At 45.4% G+C, this 18479-nt stretch overlaps 1 protein-coding gene across 1 annotated transcript in view; it reads left to right on the top strand.

The window, feature by feature from the left end:
- Nucleotides 1-655: 655 nt before the first annotated feature.
- RELN (reelin) overlaps nucleotides 656-18479 on the top strand; it is a 389713-nt gene continuing 371889 nt past the window's right edge. The window contains exon 1 of the mRNA XM_087722293.1: nucleotides 656-1048. Coding sequence (XP_087578419.1) covers nucleotides 799-1048 — 250 coding nt within the window. The 5' untranslated portion in view covers nucleotides 656-798. The remainder of the gene's footprint in view (nucleotides 1049-18479) is intronic.

Here is an 18479-nt window from a genome sequence, read left to right as displayed (position 1 = left end):
CTCCTTCCTCTCCCCTTTGCTTCCTCCTCTTTCTCCTTCCTCCTCTACTTCCTCTTCCTCCTCTCCCTCCTCCTCCTCCTCCTCTTTTGCTTCTTCCTCCCTCTTTCTTCCTCTTCCTCCTCCTCTTCCCCTTGCTTCTTCCTCCTCTTTCTTCCTCCACCTCCTCTTTCTTCCTCTCCTTCCTCCTCCTCTTCCTCCTCTTCCCTTTGCTTCCTTTTCCTCTTCCTCCTCTTTCTTCCACCTCCTTCCTTCTCCTCTCCTCCTCCTCTCCCTCCTCCTCTTTCTTCCTCCACCTCCTCTTTCTTCTGCCTCCTCTCCCTCCTCTTCTTCCTCCTCTTCCATTTGCTTCCTTTTCCTCTTTCCTCTTCCTCTTTTTTCTACCGCCTCCTCCTTCCTTCTCCTCTCCTCCTCCTTCTCTCCCTCCTCTTTCTTCCTCCCCCTCCTCTTTCTTTCCCCTCCTCTCCTTCCTCCTCCTCTCCCTCCTCCTCCCCTTCCCTTTGCTTCCTCCTCCTCCTCTATCCTCTTCCTCCTCTTTGTTTCCTCCTCCCCCCTCCTTCTCTCCTCCTCCTCCTCCTCTCCCTCCTCTCCCTCCGCGGGGCGGGAAAGGAGCGAGTCGGGGGGCGTCTCCGGCGGTTGCCAAACTTCGCTGCTGCTGCTGCTGCTGTTCTCCTCCCGCGGCCGGCAGCGGCGACGGCAGCAACTTCCTCTCCCCTGACTCGCCTTGGCGCGGCTGCCCCATCCCGCGCGAGCCTGGATGAGCGGCTGCCCGGTGCGCGGCGGCGGAGGCGGCGGCGGAGCATGGCGCTGGATCGGAGCTGGTCGGCCCCGCCGGTCCGGATTTCTCCTCCCCGGCTTCCTTTGGTGCTGCTGGTGCTGCTGGTGATGCTCTCGGCTGCCGCCCGGGCCGCCTACCCTCGCTTCTCGCCCTTCTTCTTCCTCTGCACCCACCACGGGGAGTTGGAAGGGGACGGCCAGCAAGGCCAGGTGCTCATCTCCCTCCACTTGGGGGGCAACCCCACTTTCTACGTGCCGGGACAGGAATATCACGGTAAGGTTCAATATTTCTTTTAAAGAAAGCTCCGTTTATAATAGGGGTGCGAAGGTCTCGTGGGTCTCGAGTCCCATCATCCCCGATCAGGGCGGGGGGGGGGGGCGGGCTGGGGGAGTTGGAGATCACCAGATTTTTTTTGGGGGGGAAGGGTCTGTTCGTGGGAAGGGTGGACGCGGTTTGGCTCGTGGTCGACTCCGAGGAGATTCCCCGGCTGAATCTGATGCCCCGATGGACTCCGAGTCCCATCATCCCCGATCAATGCGATTTAGCGGGTGGGGAGAATAGGAGATCACTAGATTGGGGTCTTTTCGTGGGAAGGGTGGACACGTGTTTGGTCCGTCGTCGACTCCAAGGAGTTTCCCCGGCTCAATCGGATGCCCCGATGGACTCCCAGTCCCATCATCCCCGATCAACGCGATTTAGCGGGTGGGGAGAGTAGAAGATCACTAGATTGGTGGGGGGAAGGGTCTTTTCGTGGGAAGGGTGGACGCGTGTTTGGTCCGTCGTCGACTCCGAGGAGTTTCCCCGGCTGAATCTGATTCCCCGATGGACTCCGAGTCCCATCATCCCCGATCAACGCGATTTAGCGGGTGGGGAGAGTCGGAGATCACTAGATTGGTGGGGGGAAGGGTCTTTTCGTGGGAAGGGTGGACGCGTGTTTGGTCCGTCGTCGACTCCAAGAAGATTCCCAGGCTGAATCTGATGTCCGCCAGCCGCTCCCGATGGATTCCATCATCCCATCATCCACGACCAGCGCTGTTTGACGGGGGGGGGGGGTTACGGGGGTGGAGGAGAAGGAGATCACCCGATTGGGGAAAGGGTCTTTTTGTGGGGCTCATGTTTGGCTCGTCGTCGACTTGGAGGGCACCGCCGGCTCAATCTGATGCCCTGATGGAACTCCAAGTCCCATCATCCCCGATCAACGCGATTTAGAGGGTGGGGTGGGGGACTAGGAAATCACCAGATTTGGGGGGGGGAGGTTTTTTTTCTGTGGTTGGGGTTTGGCGCGCGTGGCGATGGTTGCGATGGGCGCGTGGGGTGGGCGGGCTTTGCCGTCTGGTTTTTGTAGTCCGGGCAAGATCGGGAGGCGAAACTGGGAAAGTTTAGGGTGGCATTTCGGATGGGGAGTCTCGGCCATCCATCCAGGTCGTGGCAGTTTCAAAAGGTCGCCTTTTCCCTCCCTCCTTTCCCACTTGTCTTTCCCCTTTTCCTCTTATTATTTGCTTTTGCATTTCTGCATTTTATTCTACGGACTAATAAATCCCAAAGGCTGCCTTTCCCCCGACTTTTAAACTCTCCCATGGAGGCGCAGATCGCCGCGCGTTTCGACGGCTAAAATGCCTGCGGAATTTAGCAGCCGAGACTACTGGTTTAACAAACGCCTTCAAGGAAAGGAAAGAGAGAGAGAAAAAAGTCCAGTTGCTTTTTTGGGGGGAGGGGGGAAACCACTTTTGAGGTCCCCTTGTATTCTCGCACTTAAAATACTTCTCTCCGGCTCTCCCCGTCCCGTTGGGTGGGACCGGAGCGTGTCGCCTATGGAGGGACAAGTCCCTTGGTCAGCCACCCCCTAACCAAAACCTCAGAAACCTTAAGAAATAGCGCTTTCCGCTTCCAAAGTTGGGGGTCTCGGAAGCGCGGAGATCTGGAATAACAACAACAAATAACAACAACAGCGTTCCCGTCAGTTTAAGATAATAATTTCTCCTTTCTTTAGAGGTTTTCAAATGCTTGTAGATGTAGAAAATACTTGGTTGATACTTAAGACGCTGGCAGCAACCCGTATCAACCATTAGCAGCACCAGTCAATGGTATTTGTGATGCATTTTTGAATGTTCAGTTGACTTGAGTTTCATGTTGAATGAATAAAGTATAATAATAATAGTAATAATAGTGTACTTGGTTGAGACCTAGGACGCTGGCAGCAACCCATATTAACTATTAGCAGCACCAGTCAATGGTATCTGTGATGCATTTTTGAATGTTCAGTTGACTTGAGTTTCATGTTGAATGAATAAAGTATATAATAATGAGAGCCTTCCCGTCCGTTTAAGAGGATAATTCGCCTCTCTTTAGAGGTTTCTCAAAATACCGCTGTGCTTTTAAATGACACAGGGCAAGAAATCGCAATCTGCAATATACAATAGATATTTTTTCCCCTTGGGTTTAGGAAGGTAGGGAGGCTTTGGGGCAGTGGTGAAATTCTGTGGGCATGGCTTGGTGGGGATGGCAGGGGAAAGATACGGCAAAATCCCCATTCCCTCCCCACTCCTGGGGTCAGCCAGAGATGGTATTTGCCGGTTTTCAGAACTACTCAAACTTTCTGCTACCGGTTCTCCAGAACCTGTCAGAACCTGCTGATTTTCACCCCTGTTTTTTTTGGGGGGGGGGGAAACGTTGGAGGATGAAAACTAGGTGTCGATCTCAGTTTGACCATTAACTTCCCTTGGGTGGTCTCAAATGTCCCCCCCCTCCCAAACCCCAGCCTGAACTACCTGGGGAGGTCATTAGAAGTTAAAACAGAGGTGGGGGGCGCTCAAACATTCTCCTTGGAGAAGAGTGGGACAAATCCTCTGAAATAATAGCCTCGGCTTATTAATTCCGTGGTAATTTAGCTGTCGAACCACATGGTGGGCTGTTTATCAACGAAAGAGTTTTAGAGGACTGATTTAAAAAAAAAAAGAGTTGGAGAATGAAGTCTGAAGACGACAAATGTGCACGCTTGGGAATTGCCTTCTCTTAAAAGCTGTGTGTAGATTCCTGGGGTAAAAAAAACGATTTTGCACATTGTGTTGTTGTGTAAGGAGATACATATTAAAGGGAGAAAGGGATGAGCTTCCCCATCCTGAGCCGTCAAAGAGAGGAAGGGGTGAAATTTCTAATTGGCAAAAGGAGGAGACAGACAGGGACGAGGGTGGCTCAGTGGCTAAGATGCTCAGCTTGTCGACCGGAAGGTCAGCGGTTCGAATCCCCTAGCGCCCCGCATAACGGAGTGAGCTCCTGTGACTTGTCCCAGCTTCTGCCAACCTAGCAGTTCAAAAGCACGTAATAAATGCAAGTAGAAAAATAGGAACCACGTTTGTTGGGAAGGTAACAGCGTTCCGTGCGCCTTCGGTGTTTAGTCATGCCAGCCACATGACCACAGAGACATCTCCAGACAGCGAGATGAGCATTGCCCCCTAGAGTCAGGAATGACTAGCACATATGTGCAAGGGGAACCTTTACCTGTTAGGATAGATACAGGTGCTGCTGGCTGCTTTTTAAAGACAGTGGTGACTTAATGAGGACTTCAAGAAATGTTCAGATGGTGGGAATCAAACACACACAGACACACACGTACGTGTTGGCATTGCCTGTAGGTGTTTGCTGCTTGTTTTAACTGTGACGTAAAGCGAAAATGACTGATTATGGGTGGGATTTATGTGTCTCTTGGCGTCCCAGAGGCAAGGAGATCCTTGGGGGCTGTGACTTGTATAATGAATTGAATATCATGCCATGAACCATGCCATGAACTGACTATCAGTAGCCCAGGGTAAATTTTATCTTTTTCCTTCCAAGCTAAAGTATAAAAACTAGCCGGTTTGAGGGCTGTATGGTGCTCTCTGAGCTTGGTTGTTGATGTTAGTTGCGAAGTCGTGTCCGGCCCATCCTGACCCCCCCATGGGCCACGTTCCTCCAAGCCTTCCTGTCCTCTACTATCCTCCGGAGTCCATTTACGCTCACGCCAACTGCTTCAATGACTCCATCCAGCCACCTTCTTCTCTGCCATCCCCTTCTTCTGCCCTCCATCGTTCCCAGCATGAGGCTCTTCTCCAGTGAGTCCTTCCTTCTCATTAGGTGCCCAAAGTCTTTGAGTTTCCTCTTCAGGATTTGGCCTTCTAAAGAGCAGCCAGGGTGGATCTCCTCTAGGACTGAACGGTTTGATCTTCTTGCAGTCCAAGGGACTCAATGCAGGAGTCTTCTCCAGCACCACAGTTCAAAGGCCTCCATTCTTTGGCGCTCAGCCTTCCTTATGGTCCAACCTTCACAGCCATCCATTGCAACTGGGAAAACCACAGTCTTGATTATACACACTTTTGTTGGCAGGGTGACGTCTCTGCTTTTTAGTAGGCTGTCTAGATTTGCCATAGCTTTCCTCCCCAGGAGCAAGACACACACACATATGCACACAGAAACAGATCTTTGAGTAGTTGTGTATTCCCAATTGATTTCACGCCGACTGCTTCAATGACTCAATCCAACCACCTCCTTCTCTGCCATCCTCTTCTTCTTCTGCCCTCCATCGTTCCCAGCATGAGGCTCTTCTCCAGGGAGTCCTTCCTTCTCATTAGGTGGTCAAAGTACTTGAGTTTCCTCTTCAGGATCTGGCCTTCTAAAGAGCAGCCAGGGTTGATCTCCTCTAGGACTGACCGGTTGGATGGCCTTGCAGTCCAAGGGACTCAATGCAGGAGTCTTCTCCAGCACCAGAGTTCAAAGGCCTCCATTCTTTGGCGCTCAGCCTTCCTTATGGTCCAACTTTCACAGCCATCCACTGCAACTGGGAAAACCACAGTCTTGATTATACACACTTTTGTTGGCAGGGTGACGTCTCTGCTTTTTAGGATGCTGTCTAGATTTGCCATAGCTTTCCTCCCCAGGAGAGCAAGCATCTTTTAATTCCTTGGCTGCAGTCCCCATCTGCGGTGATCTTGTAGCCCAGGAAAATAAAACTTTGGTTTTTGCCGACATTGATAACGTTTCCTGGTTTGGGCCGCGAAACGTCTGCAAGAAAAATTATCAAAGCTCAGAGATCATCAAGGAGTCCTCAACCCTGAGCTGCAAATGTTCTCCTTTATTGGGTACCAGCTGGTTCGCTCGATAGCTTCCTCTCACAATAACAGTTCTTCAGAAGAAACTCTGCTTTGGGAAAAGGATGCGGGAAGCTAAGCCTGACGCTCAAGATTTGGAGGAGAGATGTGAAGGCTCCCTTGGGTGGCCTTTGAGGGGTACCTTCCCTTTCCTGAAGAGATAAATTGCCTTTTGGCTTGGAAACAACCCCCCCCTCCCTTCCAGAGTTGAGTGGTGTCATTTACAGGTCACCCAATAACTTCCAGAAGAGTGATCAGCCACTACGAACACAAGTCCCACCCTCTTCCCCTGGCCGCCACTATGACTGAGCTTTGTCATTCTGGGCGACCTCAAGAAAGAGGATTGATTTGACAATACATGCTGAAAATGGGGCTCTAAAGTGAACCAATTCACTTTTATTGGAAGTCCCCACATTGTCTGTTTCCCCTTTCATATTTAAATGGATGGGCTCCATTAGGTTGGAGTGAGCTTCTCTTGGTGAGGAGATTTCTTTTTCGCGGAGCGGCAAAAGCCATCTCCGTAGATAAAGCCGTGAAAAACCGCTGGTGTTTAATCGTGCCGTTCTTTTCTCCAATTTCTTCTTTCATAAGGTAAAGGTTCCCCATCACACATGTGCGTTAGTCATTCCTGACTCTAGGGGGCGGTGCTCATCTCCGTTACAAAAACCAAAGAGCCAGCGCTGTCCGAAGATGTTCTCCAATGTCATGTGGCCGGCATGACTCAACGCCGAAGGCGCACGGAACACCGTTACCTTCCCACCAAAGGTGGTTCCTATTTTTCTACTTGCATTTTTTTACGTGCTTTCGAACTGCTAGGTTGGCAGAAAGTGGGACAAGTAACGGGAGCTCACTCTGTTATGGTGCGCTAGGGATTCGAACCGCCGGACTGCCGACCTTTCTGATCGACAAGCTCAGCGTCTTAGCCACGGAGCCACCTCTTTTATTTATTTTATTTTAAATTATTTATTCTATTTATTTTATTTTAAAAGCCCTCTTTTATTTATTTTATTTTCATACATAAGGCCATGAGAAACAGCTTGTGTTTGTCCTGTCCTTCTTTTCTCCTCCTATCAATTTCTTCTTTCATACCAGCTCGCAATTATTCTCTGTCTCCCCGTCAGCGTGCAAACTGTTCACCACTTCAGGAGTTGAATACCTCCCCTGCCGCTGAAGCCAACTGATTTCCAAAAAGCTAAGCAGGGTTGAAACTGGTTACTAGTCGGATGGGAGACCAAACTCTTAGCTTGGAAGGCTGTTGTGGGGGGAGGGGAGGGAAATGCCCTAAAAGAAGGCAATGGCTACTTCGAAGCTCCTAGGGGGGAAAAAGTTCACGGGCGTGTCCTGGTTTTAACACTAGGAATGAAACTCAACTTGATGGATTCTCAATATTTGAATTGTTGAGCATTGTCACTGAGTAGCAGCTGCTATAGAACAGGGGTCCCCAACCCCCAGTCTATGGACAGAGCATCGGACCAGGACATACTTGAAACTGGGCAACACAAAAAAAGTGAAGCCCCATCCACCAGATGCAGCCCGCATGGGAAATCACACCCTTTCCGGTTTCTGTTTCTGTTTCTATTCTATTCTCTTCTATTTCTATTCTATTCTCTTCTATTTCTATTCTATTTCTATTCTATTTTTATTCTACTCTACTCCCTATTCTATTTCTATTCTATTTCTATTCTATTTCTATTCTATTTCTATTCTATTTCTATTCTATTTCTATTCTATTTCTATTCTATTTCTATTCTATTTCTATTCTATTTCTATTCTATTCTATTTCTATTCTATTTCTATTCTATTTCTATTCTACTCTACTCTATTCTACTCCCTATTCTATTCTATTCTATTTCTATTTCTACTCTACTCGTTATTCTATTCTATTCTATTCTATTCTGTTCTATTTTTATTCTACTCTACTCTACTTTCTATTCTATTCTCTTCTATTTCTCTTCTATTTCTATTCTATTTTTATTCTATTTCTATTCTACTCTACTCTATACTTCCTATTCTATTCTATTCTATTTCTATTCTACTCTACTCTACTCTGTTCTACTCCCTATTCTATTTCTATTCTATTTCTATTCTATTTCTATTCTATTTCTATTCTATTTCTATTCTACTCCCTATTCTATTCTATTCTATTTCTACTCTACTCTACTCGTTATTCTATTCTATTCTATTTTACTCTATTTCTATTCTACTCGTTATTCTATTCTATTCTTTTTTCTATTCTATTTTTTCTATTCTATTTTTCTATTCTATTTTTCTACTCTATTCTACTTTATTCTACTCTACTCCCTATTCTATTCTATTCTATTCTATTCTAATTATTTTTATTATATTCTATTCTCATTCTATTCTATTTCTATTCTATTCTATTCTACTCTACTCCTTATTCTATACTATTATTTTTTTCTATTCTATTTTTTCTATTTTATTCTACTCTACTCTACTCCCTATTCTATTCTATTGGTACTATTTTTCTTATTCTATTCTATTCTCATTTTACTCTATTTCCATTCTATTCTATTCTGCTCTACTCTACTACTTATTCTACTCTATTCTTACTATTTTTTCTTATTCTATTCTACTCTCATTCTATTCTATTTCTTTTCTATTCTATTTTTTCTATTCTACTCTACTCTACTCTGCTCCCTATTCTATTTCTATTTCTATTCTACTCTATTCTACTCCAATTATGATGGTCAAAGCACATTCCATTGTCTCCAGCAATATCCTCTGACACACTTACAGAAAAATAAGAATCTTTGCTTCGTTTCCTAAATGTCAAGGGAGTAGTAGATTCACAGTGCAGCAGCTCTTGAGGCCAAAGAAAAGGGTCCATCTTTAGAGGAGCTTTTCCTACAGATCTTAATATACAAAAAAAAAATTCATAATGAAACATGTTATTCCTCTTTTCTATGGAGGTTTCAACACCCGCGTAACCCATTACCCTCATACAGTTATAGGCGTTTATCCCCAAACCTATCATAATGCATTGCAATGAAGTGACTTCCCTGTAAATCTTTATTTTCGCGTTGCGGAAATCACCCCCTCCGGCACACCTCAAATATCTCATTTATATACATACTACGTTTTTCAGTCCAGCAACTCCATTGATAAGGCAAAAAGAGTACTTAGTATGAGGATTCAAGTTCACTGTGCATTCATTTCCTAAATAGGCTCTGTCTGTCTGTCTGTCTGTCTCTCTCTCTCTCTCCCTCTCTCTCTCTCTCTCACCCACACACGCACACACCAGGGGTGGGTTTCAAATTTTTTTCGAACCTACTCTGTGGGTGTGGCCTCCTTTGTGGGAGTGGCTTGCTGGCCATGTGACCTGGTGGGAGTGGCTTGACAGCCATGTGTTTTCTCTCTCTCTCTCTCTTTTTCCTTCCTTTTGTCTCCGTCCCTTTTTCCTTTTTTTCTTTCATCTCTCACTTTTTCTTTCTTTTTTTCTCTTTCTTTCTTTCTTTCTTTCTTTCTTTCTTTCTTTCTTTCTTTCTTTCTTTCTTTCTCTTTCTGTGTGTGTGTGTGTGTGTGTGTGTGTCAGTGGTGGGTTTCAAAAAAGTTTGGAACCTCTTCTGTAGGTGTGGCCTGCTTTCCGGGTCCACTGGTGGAACCTCTTCTAACCGGTTCGGTAGATTTGACGAACCGGTTCTACCGAACTGGTGCGAACTGGTAGGAACCCACCTCTGGCACACACACCCACCTTAAATCCAAAAAGCCGAAAGAGGTTGGTAGAAATACCTGCCTTTGGGAACAAAGAGGAAGAAAGGAGTAGAAGAATAAAGAAGATTAAGTTACCATTGGTTCAGTTAACTTCTTCTGCTATTTTCTCGCTCTCAAAAGTTTACGATCAAACAGTTCCATTTTGTTACGTCTTTATTAAACCACCACCACCTATACTACACAGTTGCCTCCTTACATTTTCGAAGAAAACCGCAGGCTCAGAACCCTTGCTCTGCACTACAGTCACATACAGGAAAGGCTATCCTATAAACAGGAGAAACTGTAGGCAGATCATACGAAAACGAAACGCAGAGAGACTAAAAATTGATAATTACAGTGGGGTGGGGTGGGATGGGGGAAATGTTGGATACTGAAGCAAGACTTCCTTGCGTTGATAAGACAACTTTTGTTTTTTTTTAATCACACCACATGTGTGGTTAGAGTTCAGGGCCACAACAGATAGAATTGTATTTCTTGATGAACTGTAGATTAGCTAGCTTTATCACACTACATGTGTCGCTGGTTAGGCTGGAAGTGGTAGCGTTGCATCTCTTTATGGATTGAACTTCAGCTGTTTGGAGCTGATATGCTAGTTCTGAGGTTCTTTTGTTCGGGATCATTTACATTGAGACTCTTGGTACCTTCCTTAAGCCAGCTTTATTTCAAATGGATCCTTCTTGTGAATTTCAGAAACAGAGTCCCCCCCCCGAGATTTACATTTTTTAAAAAATCTTTCAAATTATTTTGCCCAGGCGTAGAAATAGCAAGTAATGAATTCAGTTAGGGGGTAGTTGTTGGGTGTGTGTGTGTGTGTGTGTTTGCATTGATGAAAGAAATGTCCTCCTGGGTTCGGCTCCAAGTGGGGAAAAAGACACTGGAGACATGGAGGCTAGCTTGGAAAGATGGTTTAATGGTGGAACAGGATCATATGGATGGGGCTCCTGAACGGAAAAGGTGATCACATGCTTCAATGTTGGTGGAGAAGAAGAGAAGGGCCGAGGGAGGGGCTTGCTAGGCTTTTTATAACCTGTTCAGTCCCACCTCTCTGTTTCCTGTTCCTGTGTAAGAAATGTATTCTGATTGGTTGTCAGACTCCCATAGGGCCATGCAGGGGCAACTCTCCAGGCTGTGTTTTGAATCCAGGTTTGTTTGAGTTCTCAGATGCCTTGTGTGGTCAATTGGGTAAAGATCCTTAATCCCTTCCCCCTGGAGCTGCAGTGGAGAAGTCTTTATTATGTAAAGCGGGCTAGCTTGGCCTTCTTAACGGCCCATTAACCAGATGGGGATGGGCAGGAAGCTACAGGCAGCTATTCTGTCCTTTAAAACATGTTTCTTTCTTTTCACATCCAGAGAAATATTCTGCCTTTTCAATATTTCCTAGGATGTTTCATTTTTTCTGGGAGAGGGCTGGGTGATAACTTCCTACAGGCACCATCATATATCATGAAATGAAAGATACATTTTATTTCGTTGAGGGATCTGAAAGCTAATCTCTCTTACTCAACTAAAGTGGAGAGAGTAAACGATATTATACAAAGCCTTCTCTGATTAATATGTAGATGGAAAAGGAAGGAAATGGACTTGAAACATTTGGAATGTATGCACCCCAGTCGTAAAACGGTTTAATAGCAATAGCATATACCGCTTCATAGTGCTTTTACAGCCCACTCTAAGCGGTTTACAGAGTCAGCCAGTGGTGGGATTCAATTTTTTTTTTTACTACCGGTTCAATGGGCATGGCATGGCTGCCTAGTGGTGAAGAAACTCATCTCCACTCAGAAGGTTTGAGTCCCCAGGCAGTGGGAGATGTTTCTCTATCTGGGTGAGAAGAGAAAATATCTGCTGCGAATTCCGCATAGGCGCCAGGAAGGGCATTCAGCCAGTAAATGCTCAGCTCCACCCAGTCGCCCCGACTCTAAGCCGAATTTAGGGAATACCTGATCAGAAAAAAAGGGAGTTTTCAAGAAGTAGTTTGAAGCAAAGCTAGGCCACCTTTTGATTGTCGATGGTTTAACATGGGGCGGGGACCATGAATGTGGTAGTCCACATTCTATATCTAGATGGGCTGCGTTTGTGTCATGCATGAAGAATAGAATAACAGAATTGGAAGAGACTTTGTAGGTCATCTAATTCAACCCCTCACCCAAGCAGGAGACCTTACCTACAACATTTCTGACAGATGGCCATCCAGTCTCTTCTGGAGAGTCAAGACCACACGCTAAGTTCCAGTTAAGTTGATTTATTACTCATGTCTATATGCAAGAATCTACTCTACTTTTTTCCCCTTTTTTTAATTGACAAACATGTAAAATACACACACACACAAAAGTTAGACGTACACCACATTTATACAATACAGTACGAACAGGAACTTCCTGTTTTTTATAATAGCAATCATCAATCAATACCGCTCACCTTATATTATTTCCCCTTCTATTGTATTTCATTTGGATTTCATCATTCTTTACCCTCTTATTTTACTCATAACTATTATTTTTTGAGTTTTGTTATATACCTTCATTGATTCTTGTTTCTTTCCTCTATCCACCTATACCATTTATCCCATATCTGGTAGAATTCTGATTCTTCTTTTCCCTGGATTTCTTTAGTTAGTTTGTCCATTTCGGCACAGTCCATAACCTTTCTTATTATTTCATCTTCATTTGGGATTAATTTGTTTTTCCATTTCTGGGCAAAGGCAATCTTTGTCGTTGTAAGTATATGTAGTATTAAATACTGGATTTCTTTTTTGTGTTTCACCGACATAATTCCTAATAAAAAAACTTCAGGTTTCCATTCTATTTTAACCCCTGTTATTGCCTCCAGCCAATTTTTGATCCTTTTCGAAATTTTTTTTGCCTCCTCACGAATCTACTCTATCAAATTGGTACTCAATAAGAGTTAACAGAATTCAAGACGGTTCTACTTAGACCATTGGTAGGAATGTAATGATTCCATGCTGATTCCTCTCTTGATTCCACCCCAGGCTCTGCCTGTGATATGTTATTATAGAGTTCACGTAAAAGTCTTTTATTTTTTATGTCACACCATTAAATAGTAGGAAAATCTGCTTCTGGTTTCCACTTTAGCAACGATTCTGAAACTGTTTGCTGAACAGGCCCCTTGAGCTGTGGGTTACCCACTCCTGTTATAAATTTTTCAGTTGGCATAGATAGAAGAATTACGCACCGCTGGGTTTGCTATTTGGGGCAACCGCAGATTTCGATCAAAGAAAACAGTTCAGATGCAGACTCAAACTTACCTGAAAAAGCATTTTTAGAATGTAGAATGTAGAATGTAGAAATTTATTTGTATGCCGCCCTTTTCCCTGGGGGGACTCAGGGCGGCTCACAACCCAAAAGGGAGGGGGAGATAAACTTTTAACATATAAGACAATACATAATTAAAAAAAAAAACATTCATACCATTCGGGCGGGTTACAGTCTTAGCCCCAGGCCTGACGGGATAGCCAGATTCTGAGGGCTGTGCGGAAGGTCTGGAGGGTGGTGAGGGTACGAATCTCCATGGGGAGATCGTTCCATAGGGTCGGAGCTACCACCGAGAAGGCTCTCCTCCGCGTAGTTGCCAGTCGGCATTGACCGGCAGATGGAACTCGGAGGAGGCTTAATCGATGGGATCTAATAGGTCACGTGGAGGATTTGTTACAGAAGCGATGTGGAAGAATTAGCCTGAGCAAAGATTAACTTTCAGATAGATTGAGAAGTCTAATTTGCACTCAAGAGAAATTTAATCAGGGAAGTATCAGAAGGCAATGACTGTATTTGATCTTCATAAATAACGGAAGGACAAAAAAACCCCAAAATCGTTTAGCAAATAAGGAAGTGACAAGATAGGTTTTTTTTGTGGCCCGCCAGCAGCCAGTGGAGCTGGCAGCAGAGGTGGACAGTGAAGAGGTTGGGGAGGAACGTGGGCCAGTCCTGGAGTCTGGGGAAGGCTCGGATGAAGGCTCTGCGTCGGAGGCAGAGAGGGGGCCAGAGCCGTATGCCAGTTATCAGCTTCCTTCAGAGCTAGACAGCAGTGAGGCAGAGGAACAGCTGGAGCCTGTTCCCAGCTGAAGGCAGCTGATAACTATGCACATACACAGAGCTGCCAGAAGAAAAGAACAACTAAGAAATCAGGGTCGACTTGTGAGTAAAGCCACAGGTGGACGATGAATGGCTCCTCCCATAGGAAATAAAAGAGGAGCGAAAGGGGAGTGGGCTTTTGCAGGAAACAATTCGTTCGTTCATTCGTTTCAGGAGTGTGAAGATCTGTCCGTGAATCTCAGAGACTCTGTGCCAAGTCTTTCCTTGCACAGCACCGCGTTTGGACAATATTTACATGGCAGCTTTCCAAGCTAGATAAGGTCTGTGGTCATAAATTCACCTTTGCAAGTCTGTTTGCCAGGCCTTGGCTGAATGTGAATGAGAGGAATTCACAGTTGTTTAATAAAAGGGGTTTTGTCGGGACCAGGAATCTGCTTCGTGCTCTTTGGGGAAGCCTAGGTCGGAACAGAGTTTTAGGGAAGCTGGGTGATATTTTAGGGCTAACTAAGGATACGTATGGGGATAGATAGATGGATGAGCCAGTGCTTTCCGAAAACGTCTCCATGGTCATATGGCCAGCATGACTAAATGCCAAAGGCATTCTGTTTTTGCTGGCAGAGACACCACAGGCCATTCCTTCATATTTCCAGGGCAGCCCTGCGGGCCATATCTAAGCACCCCGTGGGCCGGATCCAGCCCCTGGGCCTTGGGTTTGATAGCAATAGAATAGCAGTTAGACTTATATACGGCTTCACAGTGCTTTACAGTCCTCTCTAAGTGGTTTAGAGTCGATATATTGCCCCCAACAATCTGGGTCCTCATTTTACCAATGTCGGAAGGATGGAAGGCTGAGTCCACCTTGAACCTGGTCAAGATCTAACTGCTGACAGTGGGCAGAGTCAGCCTACAATACTGTATTCTAACCACTGCGCCACCAGGAAGCAGAATGAAAAATGGAATAAATGAGGAAGGAAGGAAGGAAGGAAGGAAGGAAGGAAGGAAGGAAGGAAGGAAGGAAGTAGTAATAATAGCACTTAGACATATACCACTTTACAGTGCTTTACAGCCCTCTCTAAGCTGTTTACAGAGTTGGCCTCTTGCCCCCAACAATCTGGGTCCTCATTGTACTGACCTCGGAAGGATGGAAGGCTGAGTCAACCTTGAACCGGTCAGGATTGAACTATTGACAGTTGACAGAGTCAGCCTGCAATACTGCATTCTAACCACTGGGAGGAGGAAAGGAAGGACTTAGACTTATATACCCCTTCACAGTGGTTTTACAGCCCTCTCTAAGCGGTTTACAGAGTCAGCCTCTTGCCCCCAACAATCTGAGTCCCCATTTGACCGACCTCGGAAGGATGGAAGGCTGAGCCAACCTTGAGCCGGTGAGACTTGAACTACCAAACTGCAGCTAGCAGTCAGCTGAAGTAGCCTGCAGAACTGCACTCTAACCACTGCACCACCTCGGCTCTTCATACCCCTGGTTTAGAGTGATTGGATTTGGCACCATCAACAAAAGTAGGGATTGCTTGGGAAAAAGCTTAGGATAGAACACAGAAGAGAGCCTGTTTTCTGCAAAGAATGGCATCTCGGAAACCTGCACAGGCTTGCCTCTTGCTGTTGGGAACATTTAGCAGAAAAAGGGAAAAAAAAGGAAAAGAAAGATGCATTCTAGCGAAGAGGCGCCTTGTTGAATATTTTGGGGACTATGCGACATCCAGGAAAGCAGTAGATTAGAGGCCTCCCTGGGGGCTTACCGTCCTGTTGGGTTTCTCTGGGAAAAGATTGGGAAACCTCAAGAATGCTCAACTTGTAGGCTTCAAAGGTGGCTCCGTGCCCAATGGAACTAGCAACAGGAACAAACACTGGGGATTGTTCTGCCAGGATTTAACTCATCACAACAGAAAGCACACCTGTCACAATGACAGTGCAGGGGGCGGGTTGGGGGGGACGACAAAAGATCAGGACACGTTCAGGAAATGCATTTGCAATCTTAGGTATTCAGCCATGTGTGCACATCCAGTTAAGGGGCCTTCCCTTCCCTCCCAATCATTTAAAACTGTTTTTTTTTTGGTTCCAAATTTTCGTTAGTTTATCAAAACACACAAAGAAAAAGGGAAATAGCAGGACTGTAGGGCAGGAAAGAGGGAGACAGCGGCTCAGCGACAAATCCTGTCGATCAGAAATTTGGCAGTTCAGCGGTTCGAATCCCTAGCGCCGCATAACAGAGTGAGCTCCCGTGACTTGTCCCAGCTTCTGCCAACCTAGCAGTTCGAAAGCACGTAAAAAAATGCAAGTAGAAAAATAGGGACCACATTTGGTGGGAAGGTAACAGCATTCTGTGCGCCTTCGGCATTTAGTCATTCCGGCCACATGACCACGGAGACGTCTTTGGACAGCGCTGGATCTTCGTCTTTGAAACAGAGATGGGTGCTGTCCCCTACAGTCGGGAATGACTAGCACATATGTGTGAGGGGAACCTTTACCTTTTTATGTACAAGCCGCATCTATAACAATAAATCTATCAACGTTTCATTTTGCCCCCCACCTCAAGCACAAAATCCAAGGGCAATCAATTTAGCCATCTCTGCTAATTCCATCAGAAAAACTGAAAAAAACTATACTTAACATGTCTTAAGATACTAAATTAATAAGACAAGGGTCTTCAAAAACTGCATATTTTTCTGACTCTTGGGGGCTAATAACCTTCCTGAGCAACTTACTTTTAAATCCAGAGATCACATTTTAAGTCCAGTTTTTCCACCGTTGACACAAGATGAGAAATTGGCACGACATTATCAAACAAAGGAAGCATTTTTTTTAAAATCCACTGTTCTAATGTAACCTTAACTGGACACTACTGTGCCTACCTGCTAATAAAAGAAATATGTAATATCCTGCTTCCCCACCCTTGTCGCCAAACCTTTGCAGTTAATGGATGTAAATATCCATGATTATAATATGCAGAGGAACAGTAGTTGCGAGGCTGAATTATATTCCTGACTTAAAGCAATCCACATCATGGAGTAAAAAATGTAAAGGTTCCCCTTGCACATATGTGCTAGCCGTTCCCGACTCTAGGGGGCAGTTCTCATTTCCGTTTCAAAGCCGAAGAGCTAGCGCTCTCCGAAGATGTCTCTGTGGTCATGTGGCCGGCATAACTAAATGCCGAAGGCGCAAGGAACGCTGTTACCTTCCCACCAAAAGTGGTTCCTATTTTTCTACTTGCATTTTTTACATGCTTTTGAACTGCTAGGTTGGCAGAAGCCAAGTAACAGGACCTCACTCCGTTACGCGATGCTAGGGATTCGAACCGCTGAACTGCCGACCTTTCTGATCGATAAGCTCAGTGTCTCAACCACTGAGCCACTGCATCCCATGTTATAAATGATATATGGATGTAAATCTGTCCTTTGATTGAGCAGGGACCCCTCACCTTTATCTACATCACTTTCTCTTCATCCAACCCATGACTAATATCAAACACTCTTGTAGGATTTAAACCCAGCTTTCTGCCATTTTGACCTTTGATTATTTTTAGCCACAGGTGGAAGGATGTTGACTCAATTCCAGATTTTTTTAACTTAAAAAAAAAGAGTACCGTATTTTTCGGAGTATAAGACGCAAAAAAAGAGGGTGAAAATGTGGGTGCATCTTATATACTGAATGCAGCATTTTTGGCCTCCCCAAACCCCACCCCTTCACAAAAATGGACATGCAAAAAGTTTAGGAGGCCTGCAAAGTGCTCCTGGGGGCTAGATAGTGCAAAAACAAGTGAAAAATGGGCTGATTTTTGCTCGTTTTTGCCCCTCCAGCCCCCAGGAGAACTCTACAAGCCTCCTAAAGGCTATGCATGGCCTTTTTGGGGGAAAAAATGGGCCCGTTTTCATGAAAAATGGGCTGTTTTTTGCTCATTTTTGGGGGGCCCAGGAGCAGTTTGCAGGCCTCTCAAACTCTCTTCATGCCCTGTTTTTCACAAAACATGAGGCATGCTGAGGATTCGGGAGGTCTGCAGAGTACAAAAACTTTTTTTAAAAAATCCACCTCTTCAAAATCTTGGTGCGTCTTATACTCTGGTGCGTCTTATAGTCCAAAAAATACAGTAGATCTAGAATACCCAATTCTGAAGGTCCTTTGAGACTTACTTTCCAGGGTCATTGCTTACTCAAAGTGTTGAGAAACCCATCGCGGGCATCTTTTAATGAACCAGGCCACCAGATGAAATGTTTGCAGCCCCTGGTATGACAACGCGCATGCAGCGTAAGTTGTATTAAATTAGCTGAGAGTAAAGAGAATGCGAATCCTGGCCAAGAATATCAATTTTGCCTTCCCTGCAAAAGAGACTTGCCCCAATTTTGACAGCTGCTCTTGGTGGAAGGCTTACTGTTTTTCCCACAACGTCAGAGGCCGTAGCTCATTAGCAGAGCCTCTGATTTGGAAGGAGCAGATCCCAAGTGCGAATAACTTGGAAAGATCCAAGGCCAAAGCCTTGAAGAAATCTAGCGAGCAACGAATCTTGCGTGTCAGGAAGCAAGTGAACAAGCCGTAGCCCCCTCTGCGTTTACAAATTTGATCATCAATTTAATTCTTCTCAAAGGAAGTGTGGAAAGACTTAGGGGCGTGATTTTAGCTCCGGTCAGAGGTAGTATTCGGCCACTTTGGACAGGATCACCCGAAACGGTAGTGGAAATCGCGAGTGGGCCTGACCACCCGCTTTGGCTCCATGCTGTCCTATTTAGGCACGTTTTCAAGCTGTGTGCATGCGTGCAAGCCGCATGTGCGATCAAAGTGCATGCGCGGAAGGGC

The sequence above is a fragment of the Thamnophis sirtalis genome, unplaced genomic scaffold (genome assembly GCF_051295495.1).
Source record: "Thamnophis sirtalis isolate CommonGarterSnake01/CBP01778 unplaced genomic scaffold, rThaSir2_p1.2 scaffold_9, whole genome shotgun sequence".
Lineage (NCBI taxonomy): Eukaryota > Metazoa > Chordata > Lepidosauria > Squamata > Natricidae > Thamnophis > Thamnophis sirtalis.
The sequence above is the reverse complement of the archived record's forward strand: the minus strand, read 5'-3'. Positions and strand labels throughout refer to the sequence as shown.